This window comes from Anas platyrhynchos, chromosome 27 (genome assembly GCF_047663525.1).
Source record: "Anas platyrhynchos isolate ZD024472 breed Pekin duck chromosome 27, IASCAAS_PekinDuck_T2T, whole genome shotgun sequence".
Taxonomy (NCBI): Eukaryota; Metazoa; Chordata; class Aves; order Anseriformes; family Anatidae; genus Anas; species Anas platyrhynchos.
The window spans coordinates 3,833,558-3,852,809 of record NC_092613.1 but is presented as its reverse complement, the minus strand read 5'-3'; the positions used below and the strand labels follow the sequence as shown (position 1 = coordinate 3,852,809).

The 19,252-nt window shown below is 52.0% G+C and overlaps 1 protein-coding gene across 2 annotated transcripts; it reads left to right on the top strand.

Annotated features, from left to right (window-relative positions):
- The first annotated feature begins 3,202 nt into the window (after nt 1-3,202).
- Nucleotides 3,203-18,554, top strand: IP6K3 (inositol hexakisphosphate kinase 3). 2 transcript variants are annotated; one of them, XM_021277127.4, is made up of 6 exons: nt 3,203-3,352; nt 8,532-8,854; nt 13,496-13,718; nt 14,746-14,918; nt 15,592-15,767; nt 16,983-18,554. In XM_021277127.4, the coding sequence occupies exons 2-6, from the start codon at nt 8,671-8,673 to the stop codon at nt 17,457-17,459; spliced, it is 1,233 nt and encodes a 410-aa protein (XP_021132802.4). In that variant the 5' UTR covers nt 3,203-3,352; nt 8,532-8,670; the 3' UTR covers nt 17,460-18,554. The 2 variants fall into 2 exon arrangements, with proteins under 2 accessions (XP_021132802.4, XP_021132803.4); XM_021277128.4 differs by lacking the exons at nt 3,203-3,352; nt 8,532-8,854 and adding an exon at nt 11,996-13,387.
- The last annotated feature ends 698 nt before the right edge of the window (nt 18,555-19,252 follow it).

Below are 19,252 nucleotides of genomic sequence, written 5' to 3'. Positions count from 1 at the left end.
CTGCCTGGCCACCGCCGTCAGTTGGCAAGGACAGGAGTTATTTTTGTGTGAGCACTTCTGCACTGGGGGAGGCTGGTAAGGTCTGACCCAAAGCCCAAGGGTGTCTTTGAGTTGGGTCTCCAAGATGAAACCCCAAAACGTTGTGGAAGCCTTGTTTGACTCCCAGCTGGTCCACGGGGCTGGATTTTTGCACCCTGGTAGCCCCTGGGCTCCTCCATCCCCTACTCCAGGCAGAACAGCAGCTCCTGAGGGCAGGAGCATCCACGACCTGCCCTCTGATGGAGGAAAGCACCTGCCCTGTTTTTGTTGACAGAGACTTCCCTTAGGGCTGGGTTCAGGCTGTTTACTTCTCCACTCCAAAACATCTCCCTGTGTCCAAACAGCAACAGCAGAGGAAAACACGCTGAGGGTGGCCAGGAGCTGCTGGCCACCAGTTGCGAGCAAGGCTCGCAGGGTTCAGCTGAGCAGCTTCCATGTAAAACAGCTCAAAAATGGTTCAGGGGGGTTTCCCACACCCTGTGCTCCCCCTGGAGCTCCTGGTTTGCTCGCAGAGGTGGCGCCAGCAGTGAGGGCACCTGGAGGAGGGTTCCTGCATTTGCCAGCCAGCAGCTGAGGCTCCAGCAAGGTCCTGGCTGAGCTGTGTCAGGATGAGGCCTGGCTTTGGTGCCGAGGGTACCAAGAACCCAGGGATCCTGAGCCTCCTGTGCCGGCTTGCTTGAGGTTTGGCCTCCCCTAATAACGGCATTCCCTCCCTGTCCCAGTCCCTGCCCGAGCTGGCAGTGGGTTGTATTCGGGACCAACGTCTCCATCAGACGGAGGCTGCAGCCTTCAAGCTGGCCAAGGGTAATAATATCTCCGTGCCCGTAATTAGTTCCTAATTAGCATAGTTTTAATATGAGACGGGCTCGCTCTCCCCTTAGAGCGCTCTGCTTTTTACAAGAGGCTGAGTAATTGCCTCTGCGGCTCTGCGGCCGCCCGGCAGCGGCAATCAGCCCGGCTGCTGGCGGGGGCAGCGCGCGGGGGGCCGCGGCCCCGAGCCGCTCGCGGGCTCCATCTCAGCGTCCTCCGTGCGCTTGTTTTTACCAGAGCAAGAGCTGCCGAGGTCTTGTCTCCCGGCCCAGTGGTGCGCCTGACATAAAAATGAGATTGAAGCAATTAGCGCAGGCATTAAAAATGCATATGATAGCAGGGCGGGCTTCTGCGAGGGGGAAAGGGGCTGCTGGAGACGTGCTGGGCGCCGCAGGGCAATTTGGGGTGCTCGGTCCTGCCTCTCGCTGAGCTGGGGAGTGTTGCCCAGGGGTCTCCCCTCCTCCTGCAGGCTTAATAATGATCAGATTTAAAACCGCACGCGAGGTCGCATCCTTCAACAGGGCTGCGGTTGGAGGGATGCTCCAGAGCCGAACCCATGGGCAGCGTGTCCCCAAATGTGTGTAGGGACCACGGGGCTCCTTGGGAGCCTCCTGGTGCTGATGCTGCTGGATGATCGTCGTGTTTCAGTCCCTACTCCCTGATTTATCGGGTGCTGCTGAGATTCCTCCTGGTTTCCTTACAGATGGTGTCTTGTGAAGGTCTCGCAGAGGCTGTGGCCCCCCCATCCAGCGAGCTGCTTTCTCCCCAGCACGGTGGGGCTGTGATTTCCCCATCCCGGTGTGTTTTATACCCGACCTCTCCTCTCCCGTGGCGCGAGGGCTGTCACGGTGCAGGTGAGGCTGAGCAGAGCTGAAGCACGGCTGGGGGAAGCCTCACACCCCTCGGCAGAAGGCAGCCAGGTACGGGGCTGCACAAGCACCTGGCAAAAAGTTCTTGAACCTTTTGTAGTGAGGGCACAGAGGGGGTAAAAAAAAAAGAAGCCTGTTGGCAGGGATGCACCACTGGCTGGATTCACAGAGTGCCTGCACGGGCTTTTTTCCTGCCGAAATCAAGCTTTTTTTTATTTTCTTTGGATTTTTTCTCTTTGTTTTAAGGCACTTTCCCGAGCTAATACAGCAGCATAAAGCAGAGTGAAGTCAGGACTCAGGCAGCAGGGAATCAGGGGCTGTGTTTTATCCTCGCCTTTAATCTCGGCCTCTGCCCCCGACTGTCAGTTCGATCCCTCCGGCCTCCGTGATCCTGTTTTCTCCCCACCAGTTAGCGAGCGTTACCACGTCCATCGATCATTAGCTCAGCAGCAAGATTTCCTTCCCCACCTCCCATCACCTTGCTGCAACCCCCCCCCGCTGCCCTCCCCATCGCAGCCCCGCTTGTTGGCAGGGATTTGCTGGTGCCCCCCCTTTATTTTATCCCTGGGACAGGAGGGGGACGAGCACAGGCACCTCCTCGTCCTGTGGGATGCCCGGCCTGCCTGTGCCGTGCGTCCCCCAAAAATACCAAAGGGGTCTCGCTGGGACACGCCGGGCTGGCAGCAGCAGGCGTAGGAGGCAGGGTGCCCGCAGGGGGGTGTTTGTGTTCCCAGGGGTGCTGGGGAGCCGGGGGCACGCGCTGTCCTTGCGGCGCTGGCAGGAAACTCTCCGGGACTTTTCCACTCCCCTGCTGGTCCCAGCGTGCCGGGTGTCGATTTTCCCTGCACGAGGCCGTTGGCAGGATCAGGGCCGGGCGTCAGCGGGCTCCGCACCCCCATTGCTGCTTCAGCCCTCACCTGCTGCACGGATTCGGGCACAGCCTGGTCTCACCCCCCCCACCTCCCCTTTCCAAAAATACCTTTCCTTTTCCCAGGCCCGTTAGCTCATCGGTTCAGTCTATCCCAAGCATCCCAGCTCCTTCCGTTGCCTCCCTACCGCGATACCAGCCCCTTTGCCCCATCTTTCCCCGCGCCGTCCCGGTGTATTTCCCATAGCAAACAGCCGGAGAATTTGCTTGCTGAAGCCCCCGGCTCAGCGCCAGCCCCTGCCCTCTCCCTGCAGGGTGCAGCTGGGCCCCAGCCTGCTGCTGAAGGGCGAGAAGCAGCAGCACCACAAGCTGGGGGAGCTTTGCACGCACTGAAATAAAGCAACAATCGTTTGGTTTCCTGCAGAGCTGGTTGCAGGACAGCTGGAGCGTGGCCACATTTCTGGAAAACCTCACACGTGGTGGGGGTGCTGCACCCACCAGCCCCCTTTCCCCCAAGCCTTAACCCTCGCGCACACAGCTTTGTTTTCCTGTAACACCCCAGGCTGTTTTCTTCCCCTTTAAACCTCAGCTGTCAGCTGGACATACCAGGAACTTGCCAGAAATGTCGGCAGTGTCAGGTGATGGCCCAAATGTCTGCGGGCTCCCCCCCCAGCTCCCTCATTTCTCATCCTCGAGCAACACCGAGCAGCAGCAAGAGCCCAGCCCAGGCAGCGCCGACACCAACCACGAAGCCGGTGGCCATCAGGTGAGAGCCAGGGCAACCTCATGGTGGCCAAGGGCAAGGTGGCCGAGCGCCCGATTTCGGAGAGCACACGGGGGGCTGTTGGAAGTCAGAGCTGTGGCTTGCAGCAAGGGATGGGAGCACGGGGAGAGCAGCACCCGGGTGGGTGGGAAGCTCTGGAGCAAACCAGGGTGGGTGAAAAATGAGCATCGTGGCTTTGGGTTCTCCATCAAGCTCGTGGCACTGCTGGGAAGCAAGGGGTGGGTTGGTGCCGGGGCAGAGGGGTTTGGTGCTGAGGGCCTGGTGGTGCCGGTGCTGGTCCAAAGCCAGCGGGAGCTGTGCTGGAGCGAGGGTCGGCAGCACTGCGAGGGGAAGTGAAGGTCGGTTTTGATCCAGGTCCCTGCTTTTGCACAGCTCCTAAAAAAAACCTGGCTGGAAGGTAAGGGAAAGCACGTCCAGGTCAGAGCCCCAAGGTGAGATGGATCGGTGTGTGTCCAGATGAGCCCCCAGTGCTCGGCCAGTGTGGGTCAGTTTCTCAGAAACAGCCCCTGTTTGTGGGAGAGCTGCTCCCAGCTCGGGAGCTGATGAAGGACCCAACACACACTCAGTGTGTCCCCAGGCAGCGTGGCCGTCCCCACCCAGCCTGCCCTTCATGGGTACGAGCTGGCCAGGATGGGCTTGCAGGACCTTGGGTTTAAGAACGCACAGGGGAAGCAGCCCCGAGCAGCTCAGGCTGTGCCCGTGCATCCTTTCTGTGGTCGCAAGGCTGCTGTGAACCCCGTGTCACAGCATGGGGTGGCAGGGCTAGGACGGGCTGAGTGAGCTGTGCCTGCTCCCTCGGGACCCAGTGCCACGTCCCACAGCACTGGCAGCCCTTTAGGTGCCATCTCAGGGCAGTGAGCGCTGGGAGTGATTAAAATGTGGGGATTTATGGCCAATAAACCCCAATATTACTGCTATGGATGCTGGGGTACCCGACCTGTGCCTATCCCTGTGCTCACCCCATCCCAGCAGTGGGACCGGGTGTTTTTGGGGCCGCTCCATCCAGGATAACGCGGCTCCTTTCCCTCCCTCCTGATGCTTCACGGAGCTGCCAAATAAATCCTTCAGTGCAGCAAACTGTATCTTTGCATCTTATTCACGAGGGATGCGGGGACTGGTCGTAAAGTTTATGAACGTCATTTTCTTTCAAGAAAGGAAATGCAAGATAAAAGAGCTCAGGGTTTCTGCACGTCAGGATTTATGGCTCGAGCTGGGCTCCTGCCCCGAGAGCTGAGCTGTTCACTCCCGGCACGATGCTGGCTGTGGCTGCGGTTGTGGAAAGAGCAGAAAAGGTGGAGTGGAAATTCATCGAGGACCGATGCTGTGTCTGCTCACAGCCCCTGTGGGATCACCCCTGTCCTGGGTGACCCAACCTCAGCACAAAGGCTGAGATGAACCAGGCACCATCAGAGAGGAGAAAGAGGAGCTGTATTTATAAATAACTCCAGAGCTGTAATGGGAAACCCATCTGTGTGACAGGGGGAGAGATTTGGGGATTTTAGCTGCATTTGCACCAGGGAGCAGGAGGCTGGCAGGGGAGGCCGTGCGGGATGGGGTCTGTGCTGGGAGCAGTTTTTGCTGTTTTGCAGCAGCTGAGGGAGGCCGAGTTTGCTTTGACCCTGGCAGGATGTGTGCTGGGCTGGAAGCAGTCGGATGTTCCTTACGGCCAAGGCTTTGAGGTGTTCGGAGGCACAAGGCCAGAAACTGAACAGAAATGGGGCAATTAGATTTGCAAAACACCGCCGCGCGTTGCTCCAGGGCTGGGCTGGCGCTCGGCGCAGGAGCTGGCTTTGAATCTAGGTCAGCCGTGCTAGAGAGAGCTACGGACACGCAGGTCTCTTCAGATCAACAGCCAAGTTACTTTCTTGCCTTTTAATTAAGGAAAACAAATAATAAAATAATATAAATAATAATAATAATAAATGCAGCACCCTGCAGCGCTTGAAACAAGGCTTTGCAGCCCCGCTCCTTGAGGTGCCCAGAGACACTGAGAGCCCGGTCTATTGACAGGGCACTTATTTTTATGGCATTTCTCCTTTTTTGATATTCCAAAGTGTTTCTGCGAGCAGCACTGGGTGAGCAGGGCTGTCTGGAGGTGTGTGCATCCTCCCGGAGCTGGGCTCTGTTTGCCCCCGGCTGTCGGGCCCAGAGCTGTGCGGGATGGGACAGAGCAGGCACTAATTAAAGCTCAGAGATTTTCATCCGCTTGATTTCTTTTGGCTGTGCTTAGAGTTGGGAGTAAATAGACTGCTCTTCGTAGCCTCTTCTGACATTTGGCCCTAACTGAGAGCAGCACAGAGGGGAGCAGCACCCGGCCATGTCCCCAAAAGCCCTGGTCAAGCGCGTCCTGGCCAAGCCCATCCACGAATTGCAGAAGGCAGAGCCGTGGTTTGGCTGGGGTGGAACAGCCTGGCAGGTCCTCGGGCCACACACACACGAGTGTCAGAAATGCAAACCGTCCTCAGGCCAGCGGTGTGGTGCTGGGAGCACCGCGAGGGAAGCTGCCGTGCGCTGACAGCGGCGGGGGGAGAGCCGGGGAGATGCTTCCCTGCAGGTGTCATCGTGTCTCGGGTGGTTTTTCTGGGGAGGGGAGTTCCCTGTAAAGAGAAATGTTTTCCTTCCCCCAAATTTTCTGCCTCTTCTTCATCTGCAGTGCCTGGGTTACTTTTTCATTTTAGCTGGAGGAAAAAATATTCAAGGTTGCCTTGGTTTTATTTCTGAGGATACAGATTTATCTGTAATTCCATGTATTTTTAGTGACGTAAATATCTTTTGGCATTCACGATAACTTGAGCTGGCAGAAGTGAATTATTTCAAGTGTCTTGTTTCAGAGGAGCTCAGCCTGGCTCAGTGAGTGTCTGCAGGAACATTTATCTGCGCGGAATGAACGAGCTGCTTCAGAACAAAAAGTAAATGAAAAGAAGCCCTCTCTCCCTTGTGCAAATCTTGCTTGGAGTTTTGCTTAAGAGCAAACAATAAGAGCCTTATCAAATTGTGTTTTTTTCTCCCTGACTCCCTTAGCGATGCCAAGGCTCCCAGCACTGTGTGTTGTGTCAGCCGCGTTTCAGCCTTGGACTGTCTCTAAAGCAATAAATACAGATTGAAGTCAGGTTGCACTCTCTGCTCCAAAGAGGTGTTTTGACAAATGCGCTTGCTTTTTGCTTTTCTCCTTTTTTCAACTAAGGGAGTGGATTAAAAAAAAAAAAAAAAAAAAAAAAAAAGGAAAAAAAAAAAAGAGAGAAACACAACAGCAAACCTACAGCTTTCAAGGGAGAAATCCTCTTTAAAAGTTGTTGCAACTTAACAAAATGCTAAATGCTTTTATTAACTTCTAGAAAGGCTCTGAAGAGCTGCTTTCTTCCTGGGCTGAAAAGCACTCATCTAAGTGGCCTGGCTTTGTTCGCTCAAGCTGGTGCAGGCTGGTAATTGTAGAGTAGAAATTCCTTTCTGAAGTGTGCAGTGACGAAAGAATAGAGAAGAGGGAGGAAAAAAAAAATAAAACAAACCACCTTGGGGGATGCTGAAGGAGCGAGCTTTGCAGGTAGGAGGGTTTCTTCTCCTCCTGTGCCTCCAACCCACTTCATCTCACTCCTCCAGGCGAAAAACAAAGCGGGCACCTGCGTGGAGAGCCTGCTTGCTCAGGGGTTTAATTACAGCAGGAGGGGGGAGAAGGAGAAATGCAAGCGTCGGAGCTTCGGCTCTTTGTGACGGGGCGAGGAACGCGCTGCAACTCGGAGCTCGGAGCTGGCAGGTGCAGGAGGGAAGAGACCCAGAGGGAGCGGGTGCCCTGCCATGGGGCACCTGCAGGTTTATGCCGCCCCCCCTTGGCCACCAGCATCTGAGAGCAGTGGCTCCGTGTGCCACCCTCGTGTCCCTTGGCTATGGAGAGGGTGACGGCACCGGCCGCGGGGTGGCAGAGGTGGTGTCGCGCCCACCCAGCTGTGCAAGCTTTGGTGTGGGGAAATGGACCTTCCAAAGATGTTATCCTCTACTGCACTGAGCTTCTTCTAGCAGAACTGGGATGCCAGAGGTCCCAGGCTGGAGAGATAAGGAGAAAGTCACCCACGTTAGCAGGGGCAGGCCAGCCAGGGCTTTGCACGCTGCTTTTGGAGGGCTGTAGGAATACGAACTGGCCCTCAAAAGAACAACAATATATGTTATTTTTTTCCATCACTTGTAGTTTGGGGTCTGGAGTATCTTCCTCTGATTTTACTGCCTTGGTGGCATGGAGCCTGATGCTTCCTCAGTGTAAATATTTCATCTTCCTTTTTATCTTCCTCAATGGCTGCAGGATTCCCCTGCCCGATGTCCACCAGAGCAGGAGCATCCTTGCAAAGAATTAAAGTGAAGAAGGGAGAGGGTTTGCTGGGCGCTTGCAGGAGAAGCCAGGGTGCTGCTGCTGGGATGTGTTGGTGCTCTTCCTACCTTATTTACACCAGCAACTCGTTCCTGCCTCAGCCATGGATGGATTTCTGTCTGGGGCTGGAACTGGGAAGCAAATCCTGGCAGCGTGGAGGGGCCGAGGGAGCTGCAGCTTGGGTGGGAGCCGTGCGGGTGCTGCTTTGACACATCCTCACATTGTGTGTATGAGCACAGCACAGGAAATGCTCCCGGTGGCCCTCAGGTGTTACATGGCAGGGAATGTCCCAGCCTCACATTTCTCTAGAAGGTGTAGAAAATGTCGCTAACCCCACCGGCAGTGCTGAGAGGCAGGGAGCTGCCCAAGGACAGCAGCTCACAGAGGCTTTATTAATAAACCTCATTCGCGAGCAATGTCCTAGCCTGGGGAAAGACTACGACCAGCATTAACACTGTCTCATAAGGCAAACTGAGATTGTTTCACAGCAGGGGTGGTATTATACAGCGTATTAATAACCCGGCATTCCTGGTCCAAGGAATGCCCTGATCCAGCTGGTTCGATGAGGCCACCGCATTAATTTGATAGCTCCTCTCCTTCGTCCCCCTCTGCATCTTTTACCCGCAACAGGTCTAAATCGGGTCTTTCCTGGACTCCACGTGTCACACCGGGGCTCCCGGCCAGTACCCGGGGCTGTGCGAGGCCAGGCAGCGCTCCCAGCCCTGCCGATGCCACTGCAGGCGGAGGCTTCGTGGTGGCTCGTCCCCCCCTTCTCATGCTGTCCCTTTCATCCTCTGTTTGCAGGCACAGTCAGCGCCACACTGAGAAGCCACACGGGGTGAGAGCCCGGAGCCGGTGTGAGGTGGCCCAGCGCAGCATGTCCCAAAACCCGTCACCCCTCCGCTGCCACTGACCGGGAGCGAGCCCTGCGCCGAGCAGCAGCATGGTGGGGCAGAGCGAGGGCAGGAAGGTGGTCCTCCTGGAGCCTTTCGTCCACCAGGTGGGCGGCCACATGAGCATGATGAAGTACGACGAGCACACGGTCTGCAAGCCCCTGGTCTCGCAGGAGCTGAGCTTCTACGAGTCGCTGCCCCTGGCCATGCGGCAGTTCACGCCCCAGTACAAAGGTGCGACCCCGCGCGTGGGAAATGGGTAATGGGGGTGCCACCAGGACAAGCCCTGAGCGTGGGTTCAAGGCTGGAGGGGTGGCAGCATGGGAGGGATGGCTCGGTTGGGGATGGGAAGCCCCTTTGTTTGTGCAGATCGGGTTTTGCTCAGTGAGGATGTGTGCACAGAAGCAGGTCTGTGAGGCTGGCTTTTCCCAGCCTGGCTTTGAGGACTTTGCTGGCCGTGGCCCTGGATGGGTTGGTGTGACGCCGTGTGAGTGGTGGTAGGAGAGACTTCTCCAAACCAGGATCTGACAAGTCACACACACTGTATGAACACTGCCAGGTTATTTAGCAGCTGGGGATCTCCAAACCACCCCGTGCTGCTGTGCTGCCCAGATGCAGAGGAGCTGTGGCCAGGCAGAAGCACCACATACATGTATTTCTGAAGTGGCTTTGACCTGCAAGACAAGTCGAAGCGGCCTGCCTGCCCAGGCTACCTTTCATTCCTTGTGGGTGCTAGCCCTCAAATAGACTGCTTTTTCCATGCAGTTAACATTTCATTAACCCCAATTAAGAAGCTGGCCCGCTCCTGCTCGGTGCTGCCCTGACCTTTTGCTATTGTGATGCTGCGGGAGCTGCCCGTGCCCTTGGGATCACACAACAGCTGGCCCCATACAATAACCCTGGGAGCTGAGATGCTGCTCTGAAATAGAGTGAGAAGAAAGGGTTTTGTGCCAGGAGCAGGGTTCAGGGGTTTTGCCTTTGCCCCACACCCCTTGGTTTTGAGGAGGTGAAGTTTTGGGCCAGAGGCAGAGAATTGGTGAGGGTAAGGAAAGGGTCAGGGCTGGCACCAGCATGAGCTGGGGGAGAGGTGGTCCTTGGGGCCAGCATGAAATACCAAGCCTGGAAAAAAACAGCACAGGGCTGTATTAAACATCTGTTTGGACGGCTGCTCCACCTGAGCCAAGCCCTGCTACAGTGCTCTGTGAGCACGGATCCCTAGAAAACCAGAGGCAAGAACCTCTTAGCTTCTAAAAATCAAACCCCGCTCTCTCAGCTTTAGCTACAGAAACCCAGCACTGGGTGTCCGTGAGGGTCCTAGCAAGTTTTCATTTTATTTTATTATTTTTTTAAAGATATCTTTCCTCCCTCCCTTCCTTATTCCCTCACTATTTTTGCCTTTACTGCCAGACTTGTGCTGCTCGTAAAGCTCCTGACCCTGGATTTTTGTGAGAGGCGAGAAGCTCAGCTGTCACCTAAAAACTTAAAATATCTTTTGGTCCTTCAGCGTTACGGAAAGGAGCTCAAAGTGTCAGCTGAGGTCTTGATGCACTTCCAATCCAATTTCCCCCTTCTCCAGAAAGTCAGGAGCCTCTGTAGATTTATGGGACAATATTAAAAAGATGCTTAAGAAAGAAAACAAGTCCTCCTCTAAGCAATTTCCTTTAGCAGGAGCCAGGGTTTAGTGCTGGAGAGCTGAGCCCTGCTCTGTCTCTCTAATAAAGACATTAAGCAGTCCCAGCTTATCAGTTCAGGGGTGGCCCGGTTATTAATCCCTTTTTGTCATCTTTTTCTTTTCTATTGCAAGTCCCAGTGAGTTTTGCAATGAGGGGTAATTAAATAGCAATTCTCCTCCAATTTGGCATTGGGCAGACTCATTTTTTTTCCTGCTTGTAACCGTCCCAGCCCTGAAAGCTGGGTAAATTAAAGAGGTGGGACGTTTTCCCACGAGGCAGATCAGCACCAGGGGGAATAATCCTGAGGTCTTCATCACCCGCTCACACGTGTCCACGCTCCTCATCTCTATTCTTAGGTGGGGGGGGGGGCTCAGGGATCATTATGTAATGATGACATTATGTGCAGCACTGCTCAAATGTCATCATTCAAATCCTACACCCAGTTGGCTGCTTCAAAAACATCCACTGCTCACTTAACCCTTTGGGGCAGGTCGGTGACCTTGAGGCTGGCTTTCCCACACCAGCCCCTTCCAAACTTCCTCCCGCCCCATACAGAGCTTGCAGGGGGGTTTGGATACAAGGTTGGAGCTCCTGAGGGTCCCTGGGGTGCCACCAGCATGGTGATGGCACCAGAAATACCCGCTGCTGGGCTCCCAGTGAGTGGGATTGCATTGGTGGTGGCACTGAAAAGCAAACAAAGGCAAGCACCTGAGTACGTCTTTGCTCCCAAGCCCATCTTTGCTCCCAGACAGATGTTTTCTCGTAGCAATAAAGGAGATGGTTGGCAGCATTGTATTTGTTTTGCACACAGAGGTCACTTGCAGGACATATGCAAAAACCAGCCATCCCATAAGGAAATACATCGGGAAACAAAAGTAATTGTAAGGCTGGGATGCAGGTTTATGAAGCGGTGTTCAGGGGGAAGGAGGTGAGATGATCACGTTCCCTTGCAGTTTAACTGCTTGTTCTTGCCTTTGAAAATCTCCCCATTAATTTTCATATTAATGTAAGATATTTAAGAACTCTTAGTTTCATGCTATATATAACATTTTTAGGGCCAGATTGTCAGCACTATGTAAATCAGCACAGCTCCATTGACTTGCAGATATGTAATTGGGACAGTTTTTAAGGTTACAGGCTGCTGTAGTGCCAGAACTGAGGCGTAGTGCTAGATTTGAGAATTAGATTTTTAGAATCAAGGACTCCGTTCCCCCCTCACTGTCTTCTTAAAGATAAAAGGGTTTTGATTCCAGCAAAAAAAAAAAAAAAAAAAAGTTGGCTTTTTTCATGTCCACCTGCCCTGAAAATTCAAAGCAAACATCTGAGCTGACAGGAATTTCACTTGCTCTTGGTAATCTGTAATATGGATTTTACAAACGGGACACTGCTAGAGATCATGCGGGTGATGTTGGAGCCTGAGGAAGACGTAGCTCCCAAGCTCCTACTGCTCATGAGCACCATGAGCAAAGGATTGAGATAGCTAAAAATATCACTCACCCCCTAATTAAGGTTTCTAGCCCCACAGAAAGAACCCCACAGGGGTTTCCAGCCCCTGTCTCCCCTGGGCAGAGCAGCCTGCGTATGTTCCTCACTCATTTCAACACAAAGTTAGTGGATTTAGCCCAGCCTGCTGTGGCACACAGTTAGGATTAATGCTGATTTTTTATGGCAAAAGGGAACAGAAGTGGTTGTGGGCTGCACCTGGGGCAAAGTACCTAAACGGGGGCCATACAGGGGACACGAGGGCACAGTGGGACCCGCAGGGATGTGAGGCTCAGGACCACCACAAGTCGCACGGAGGTGGCTGGTGGCTGCAGACCTGCAAATCTTCCCTGGGTTGGCAAAACCCAAAGCACAGGCAGGGAGGGCAAACCCCTGTGTCTGTGTTTACTCTCCGTAATCTCACTTTAAACGGAGAGGAGGCAGTTTGCATATTTATTTGGCAAATTTGTTTGGGAGAAGAGAGCTGCCTCGGTGGTAAGCTGCAGAAATGCATCTCCCCGCAACGAGGAGCAGACCAAGCGAGGACACCCGGGAGACGGCTGGCACAGCCCCAGCCCCGTGTGTTGCTAACGGGGGCTCTTTCCAGCGATGAGTTTTGTTGGTCCAACAGCCCAGACCGTCCTCTTTTGGATCTGCCTTGCTGCTGCCAGACTTGAAAGCAGCGGGGTGCTGCCGCTGATGATTCACGCGGCTGGCATCCCCTCTGAGACCGAAAGGGCGATGCTCTAAAAATGCCTGCGCTGCCTCGAGAGGCTCGGACAGCCCTGACAGAGGGCTGCAGGAGCAGCGCTGCCCTGAGAGAAGGACTGCTGTTATCAGCCTTTCCCAGAAAGGTCAGAGCCGTCTGGAACGCCAGCCACGGCCATTCCTGCTCTGTTATTTGACACGCGGAGGCAGCAGTCCCAATGCCAGGGATGGGCAGAGACTGGGCTAAATACGTGTGATGGGCTGAATGGCATTTGAGCCCTGTGCTTCCCATTAGAGTCAGGGAAAATTACAATCCGAAAACATACGATGGTGTTTTAAGCACTTAGAGCGGAAAGAAATAATCGGTGCTCATGTCTGCATTCCTCCTCTGGAGCACGTGAGGGTCCAGTCCCTCCCATCATCCTGCCACTGGGGTCCTGGTGCTGGGGGAAGGACACATCCACGACAATGTGTGGCCATCACGTACGCAGGCAGTGTTGCCAGCCCCTATGTGTGCCTCTGCCCTTGTTCCTGGGGGCTCTCCAGTTAAAAGAAGCAGTTGGCACGCTGGTCGTCTTTGGAAAATTCCCGTTCCCCAACCCTCCCTTTGCTTTCTACCAATGAAGAGCATTTCCACCTTGCCCTGCGCTCAGAAGTGAGACCTTAATCCCTCGTCATAAATAAGGCAGGAGCTCCTGGGCCAACGCAGGGGTCTTTGCTGGGTCACTTGCTGCGTAACAGAGCCTGGAGGAATGGAGAAGGAGGGAACATGGTGTTCGGAGGAGACAGCTTTCAAGCAGAGCCCACAGAAGGAGGGGAAGGAACGCTAGAAAAGCCTGTGGCTGTTTTCCAAGGGTCTCAGGCTAATGGTGTTTAATGGGCCTCAAACCAGGCCGGGATCAGTGTGAGGGACCACTAAGACACGAGGGGGCAGCTGTGCCGCTGGTGCTGAGCCTGTAGGTTAACCCAGGGGTTAACCTCACTCTGCTTTGCTTTTCCTCCTTTCCTGCAGGTGTCATTTCTGTGCACCTCAAAAAGGACAGCCTCGGCAACCTGACCCTGCTCGCCAGCCCCGGCCTGCAGGCGGAGAGCTGCGGCCGGCTGGACCACGCCATCGGCGACTCGGCGGTGACGATATGGCACAAGTGCAAGTGGGCTGCCAGCACCGGCACCGGCAGCGAGCACACGCTCGTCAAGAGGTGTCACACGCAGATCACCAAGACCTTCAAAGACAGGTGAGGGTTTGCCACGGGCAGGAGGCTCCCTGCAGATTTCTCCGGGCCCTGGCCTGCTGTTTGGCAGCTGGAGCCGTCCCGGTCTCGGGGGGGTTTAACCGGGATGGTTTTGGTGGCAAAGCTCCTGGTTTAAGGCAAGGTCCAGGCTTAGAGAACAAAAGCAAGGTCCAGCCTGCTGGCTTCACTGTTCACCCACAGAGGGAGCAGGGCAGATTTGGCTATGGCTGAGGTGCTCGATTTCATGCCTCATACTCTGCTTTAAGCCTGTTTCCTCCAAGTGCAGCCAGCTCTAAAAGGAGGAGAGGCCCCATGAGAAGAGCCACCAAGCACACCGAGCACGTAGTGCCCCTCTCTGGTAGCCAGCCAGGTCGGTAGCCACACTCGAGGTTGGTTCAATCCTGTCCTCATCCCCAGGGAGAGCTGTCTCTGAAAGGCATCACGGTGCTCGCAAGCACGCCCCGACCTCAGGACCTGCAGAGGCTTTCCACAAGACATCTTTCATGTCAAATTGCTTCAGAAAAGACCTCGGTCAGCTATGACTGAAGGGTGTAATATTGCTACCGTGAAACCGCTGCCCTCGGTGTGAATGGAGTTAGGGCTTTGGGGCCAGCAAATGTCCGTACAAGGAGAACAAATATCCTTTTTGCTCCCTCACTTCCCTCCTCAAAGCCAGCCTGTGGAAACTGAGAATCATTCCTATTGTTGGACAATTTGCCTGTGTTGTGCCTGTTAGGTAGATAGAGATTCCTGGTCATTGACACCATGAATGGTGCTTTTCACAGAAGCCAAGCACACTTTGAAATTATAATGAAAGAAAATATTGGCATCCAGCAATAGCTGGCTTTCTGAAAATTACTTTTACAGAGTAACAAAAGATCTCTGCAGTTTGGACATGATGAATATGTTTCCTTTGAGAGTCCCTGAAAATTTCCCTTATCAAGTTTGAGGCTCTACAAAAGAGGAGGGGAGGGAATATTCTCTTCTGGAGCTTATAAACCGAGCGTGTTCTTTTGTGTGCTTTGACTAGCTGCCCAGGGAAGATGCTATTGAGGACAGACCTTCAGTACCACACAGATCCACTTTTGGAAGATGCAAACGGAAACCAGCCAGAAAGAAAAAGCTACAACCCCTGGGGACTGCACTGTCACAGGCAGCACCTGAACCGCATGTCCTCCAAGTATAATGAGAACAAACTTCACCGTATCCTTTCTCTTCTCTCTCCTCCATCGCAGCCTTTGCTACAAATATCAGCTCATGAGCAATGTATGTTTTATTGCAGTGGTATGCATCCCTTCTCTGTCCAGCTGCTGTGCAAAAACAAACAAACAAACAAACAAAAAACAAAAGAATATAGCTGCTCTCTTCTCCCACTATCTTAAAAAAAAAAAAAAAAAAAAAAAGAAAAGAAAAAAAGAAAAAAAATATTTCCCATAAGGGTGTATTCAAGCTTAAGTCAAAGATCCCCTTGGCATACATTTAAAAACACAACTATAAAGGAATTAGCAGCCGCCTCGCCTTTTATTTTCCTATTACACTCCATTACCCACCAGTCATGTGAGTAATACAGTTTAACAACTTCCCCCACACCCACTGGGGTGAGGACAGCACTGAGGCAAGGTGTTGGATTGACAGCCCAGGGCTACGGTGTCACTAGAGAATGGAGCTGTTGGTGCTTTAATTGGTAGGACTGTACTACAGTAAATTAACTGCAATTGGCAGCAAGGGGCCCATAGCAATGACATGTTGGTAAAATTGGCTCAGAAAGACTCATTACAGTTGTGAGCTATTATGGAAAGCGTCAGCAGTTGCTCTGATTTAAGACCTCTTTCAATTAGAATTTAAAAGTATTGGGTTTCCCTTAACTCATGCCCAGAATTTCTATTGCTTGAGAATGTGGTATCAAAATACAGCTACCCCTGCATCCTGGACTTAAAGATGGGCACCCGGCAGCACGGAGATGACGCCTCAGAGGAGAAGAAAGCGCGTCACATCAAGAAGTGTGAACAGAGCACCTCTGCCTCTCTGGGTGTTCGCATCTGTGGGATGCAGGTAAGACCCCGGTCCTTCTGATGCCTGCCTGACATGCAGCTTGAAACCAAGCTGGAAATCCAAAGGGATTCTTTCCCTTGGTGTAAACTGAAGTAAATTCCTTCTTGTCTCCCACCAAATAGAGGCTGTAAGAGCAAGCCACTCAATTTGTGCATCCTATCCTCAGACAGGGCAGATGCTTAGGGAAGAGTACAGAATATGGCACGCAGAGGGGAACCTTTTTCCCATACCTGTTTGACTTCTGGAGATTTTTATTACCTTCAAGCTGAGAATCTGCCTGTACATGAGCACAGATTCTCCTCTTGTGCTCAGCTCCTGGCTGCTGCACAAAACAAAACAAAACAAAACAAACAAACAAAAAAAAAACAGAAAGCATCACTTGCTCCATCCACTCATGCCTTTGCTGAGCTGTCTCGTCTGATTGCTGCAAGAGCGAGGGGTTGCTTTTGTGCTAAATATTATGGTTCCTCTTGATTAAAATCACTGCCCTCCCTGCTAGAAATGGAAGCTACACATTTGATTCACTCACAGTTCTCCAGCAGGTTTCAAAATGTTGTTCTGCTCTGCCTGAAGGATAATTATGACAATGATGATTATAAAGCACATACACTGCAGTGTAAACAGTGTCAAAAACTATGTCTCTTTCTGGTCTCTGACATCCTTCTGCTGAGCAGATTAGCCTTTAAGTTACAGCTGGTATGTGAGCTAATTCTGAATTCACGCTTCCAGTTCTTATTCTGTATTACCACTGCCTCACATACATAAAGATTTCTGTCTGTACCTTGTCCCTCTGTTTAAGAAAACAAGATTATTGCTACCTGTACTAAGAGAAGGAACAAAGCTGGGGTGTTCCTGTACTACTGCAAACTCCTGACATAGCCAGAGGGAAAATGCTATAAATCAGTAATGATGTGGCTATGACTTAGAGCTATACAGGATTTACAAAGGGGTAATTTATAGAAGCACAAGAAGAATCTGCACCAGTGGCTTAAATTGAAGAGTTTAAATCTCCAGAAAAGGCAGGAGGTGGGATTCAGTGAGAAGCCTGCAGTACACTGCCAGTATTGTTCAACTGCAGAGGATCTGAGTCTCAGCTTTGGACTGAAATTTTTAGATAAGGGCAAAAGCCAGAACACTGGTGGGGACACACCACACACACACACACGCGACAATAAGACATCCACTGAATCTGGATTGTTGCTCTCTTTCCTCAAGGTCTACCAAGTGGACACTGGCCATTTTCTCTGCAAGGATAAATATTACGGGAGGAAACTCTCACCTGAAGGATTCAGGCAAGCCTTGCGCCAGTTCCTGTGCAATGGTAACCACCTCAGAACAGACGTCCTGGAGCCCATCATCCTGCAGCTAAAAGCTCTGCTGTCTGTCATCAGGAAGCAAAGCTCTTACAGGTTCTACTCCAGCTCACTTCTCATCATTTATGATGGACTGGAGCACAAGGAGAACACAGCACCCTTGGATAATCACCTCCAGGGGCACTTCCAAAAAACAAACTGCACCACAACACATGGCACCAATCACGCCAGAGTGGACGTCCGCATGATAGACTTTGCCCACACCACTTTTAAAGGCTCCAAATGCAACCACACCACTTATGACGGGCCAGACCATGGCTATATTTTTGGCTTGGAGAACCTCATCAAAATTCTTCAGAACATCTTGGAAGGAAAATGACGAATTCTGTGAAATAGCCTGAATTTACTAGTGACCGATATCCCTGAGAAGTATTGCATTGGGTCAGTTGTATGGGACCCTCACAGCTGCTGAATGTCACGTGCACGGTTTGGAATGAGAGCATGGACAGCTTGCTAGGAAAAACTGCTACGTGCCATTACTGAACTGAAGCGTAAAAAGCAAAGAGCTGAAAGAATCTGTTCTGTCTGCAATCAATCAGAAGATTTATTTTCCTTTCTTGTTTTACTGCTGTCCTTGATTTATTTGCGAGTCAAAAGAAAGCATTACTTGAAAGAGTCTTAATGATAAAATAGGACCTGCTCACCTCCACCACACTCACAAAGCCAAGCAGGCTAAGAAGATGTTGTGCATTTGAGTGAGACTATTAAAATGAGCTGGCAGGTCTTAACAGATTGCAGCATTACTCTCATCTCACGCTCAGTGCTACGGGCCGAACACACTCACAGACACAAGTGGAAGAAAAATGCACACCCTGACATTCACACTCCACGTGCCCAGCGCTGCAAGACTGTTCTTGCAAGTCATTTTCCATACAGCGCGGGTATTTGGTGCTTTGTTGAAACACAAATGTACCAGACGCAGAGCTCCTGGTTCTGTACTGCTTAAGGTGTAAAAGCAGGTGTTCCTCAGACCAAGAACTGGACCTTGCAAAGGTTTAATATCCCTGCAGGACATAACAGGGCATGTTTCCTAAACTTTCTAGGCAAGAAGCTCCTTGGGGGCTGACGTATGGGAATGTGATGATCCTGTCAGATACTAGTCACAAAAAACATTCACATCAAGGTACTTAAGCTCCTAATTAAAAAAAAATAATAATAAAATCAGGGACTAGACTTTAAAGTTCACCTAGAAATTCTTTGATACAAATATTGTGTATGTGTTTGGAGGAGACGATAACAAAAACTTGATACAATGTTTACAGCTTTTGTTGACAGATTTTATTATGGAACAAATATAATTCCTTCCTGCATGGTGTAGGAAACTTGTATGAAAAGTCCTTACACAAGGAATAGAGGTACAGAACCCAGTTATTGGGGACTGGGGATACAAATAAAGTTGTCTAAGTAACGCTCACTTGTTGTCCGTCTTTTTTGCACTTCCAGAGCATCCTGATGTTATGTTATCTTTTGTTTAGGGCTGTGTGTTTTCAAAAGAGCCATTATTTCCACAGGTTTAAATATCAGATCTCAAGGGAGACCCCTTCACTTGTATTTTATTGCATACAGCTGGTAAATTGCAGCAATTTATCGCCGGAAAATTTAAGTCATCTGGCCCAATTGCATATTTTACTTGGCCTGAAGTGGATTTGGGAAGACCCGATTATTTACTGAATGTTGTTCACGGTCTTGCATATTTCTTGCCCACAAACTGCAATGACTATAAAAAAAATAAAACACAAACACTCTGCTTCAGCGGTGAAAGGATTGAGTCATCAGTTGTCTTGGCTCATTCTTGTGCAGTGAGGTTGGTGCTGAATGTGGCCGACACAACGCACCTGAAGGGCTTTATCCAGACCTCCCTCAGCCCTTGCAGCACAGCCCAGCCTCTTGCTGGATGCTGCCACCAGGCCCTCGGGGCTGGATGGGGAAAGGACAGAGGGGGCTGAAGGGAAACTCCAGAGCTGGCTACCCGAAAGGAAGCTGTGGGGAGCTGGGGGTCGGCCTCTGCTCGCAGATACCCAGGGCCAGGAACAGAGGGAACGGCCTGGAGCTGTGCCAGGGGAGGTTGAGGTGGGCAATGAGGAGCCATTTCTGCTCAGACAGAGCGGGCAG

Coding starts and splice junctions, on each gene's coding strand:
- IP6K3 (XM_021277127.4), top strand. CDS start 8,671: ATGGTGGGGCAGAGCGAGGGCAGGAAGGTGGTCCTCCTGGAGCCTTTC. Junction 13,719..14,745: donor ACCAAGACCTTCAAAGACAG/GTGAGGGTTTGC, acceptor TGCTTTGACTAG/CTGCCCAGGGAAGATGCTAT. Junction 15,768..16,982: donor TTCGCATCTGTGGGATGCAG/GTAAGACCCCGG, acceptor TCTTTCCTCAAG/GTCTACCAAGTGGACACTGG.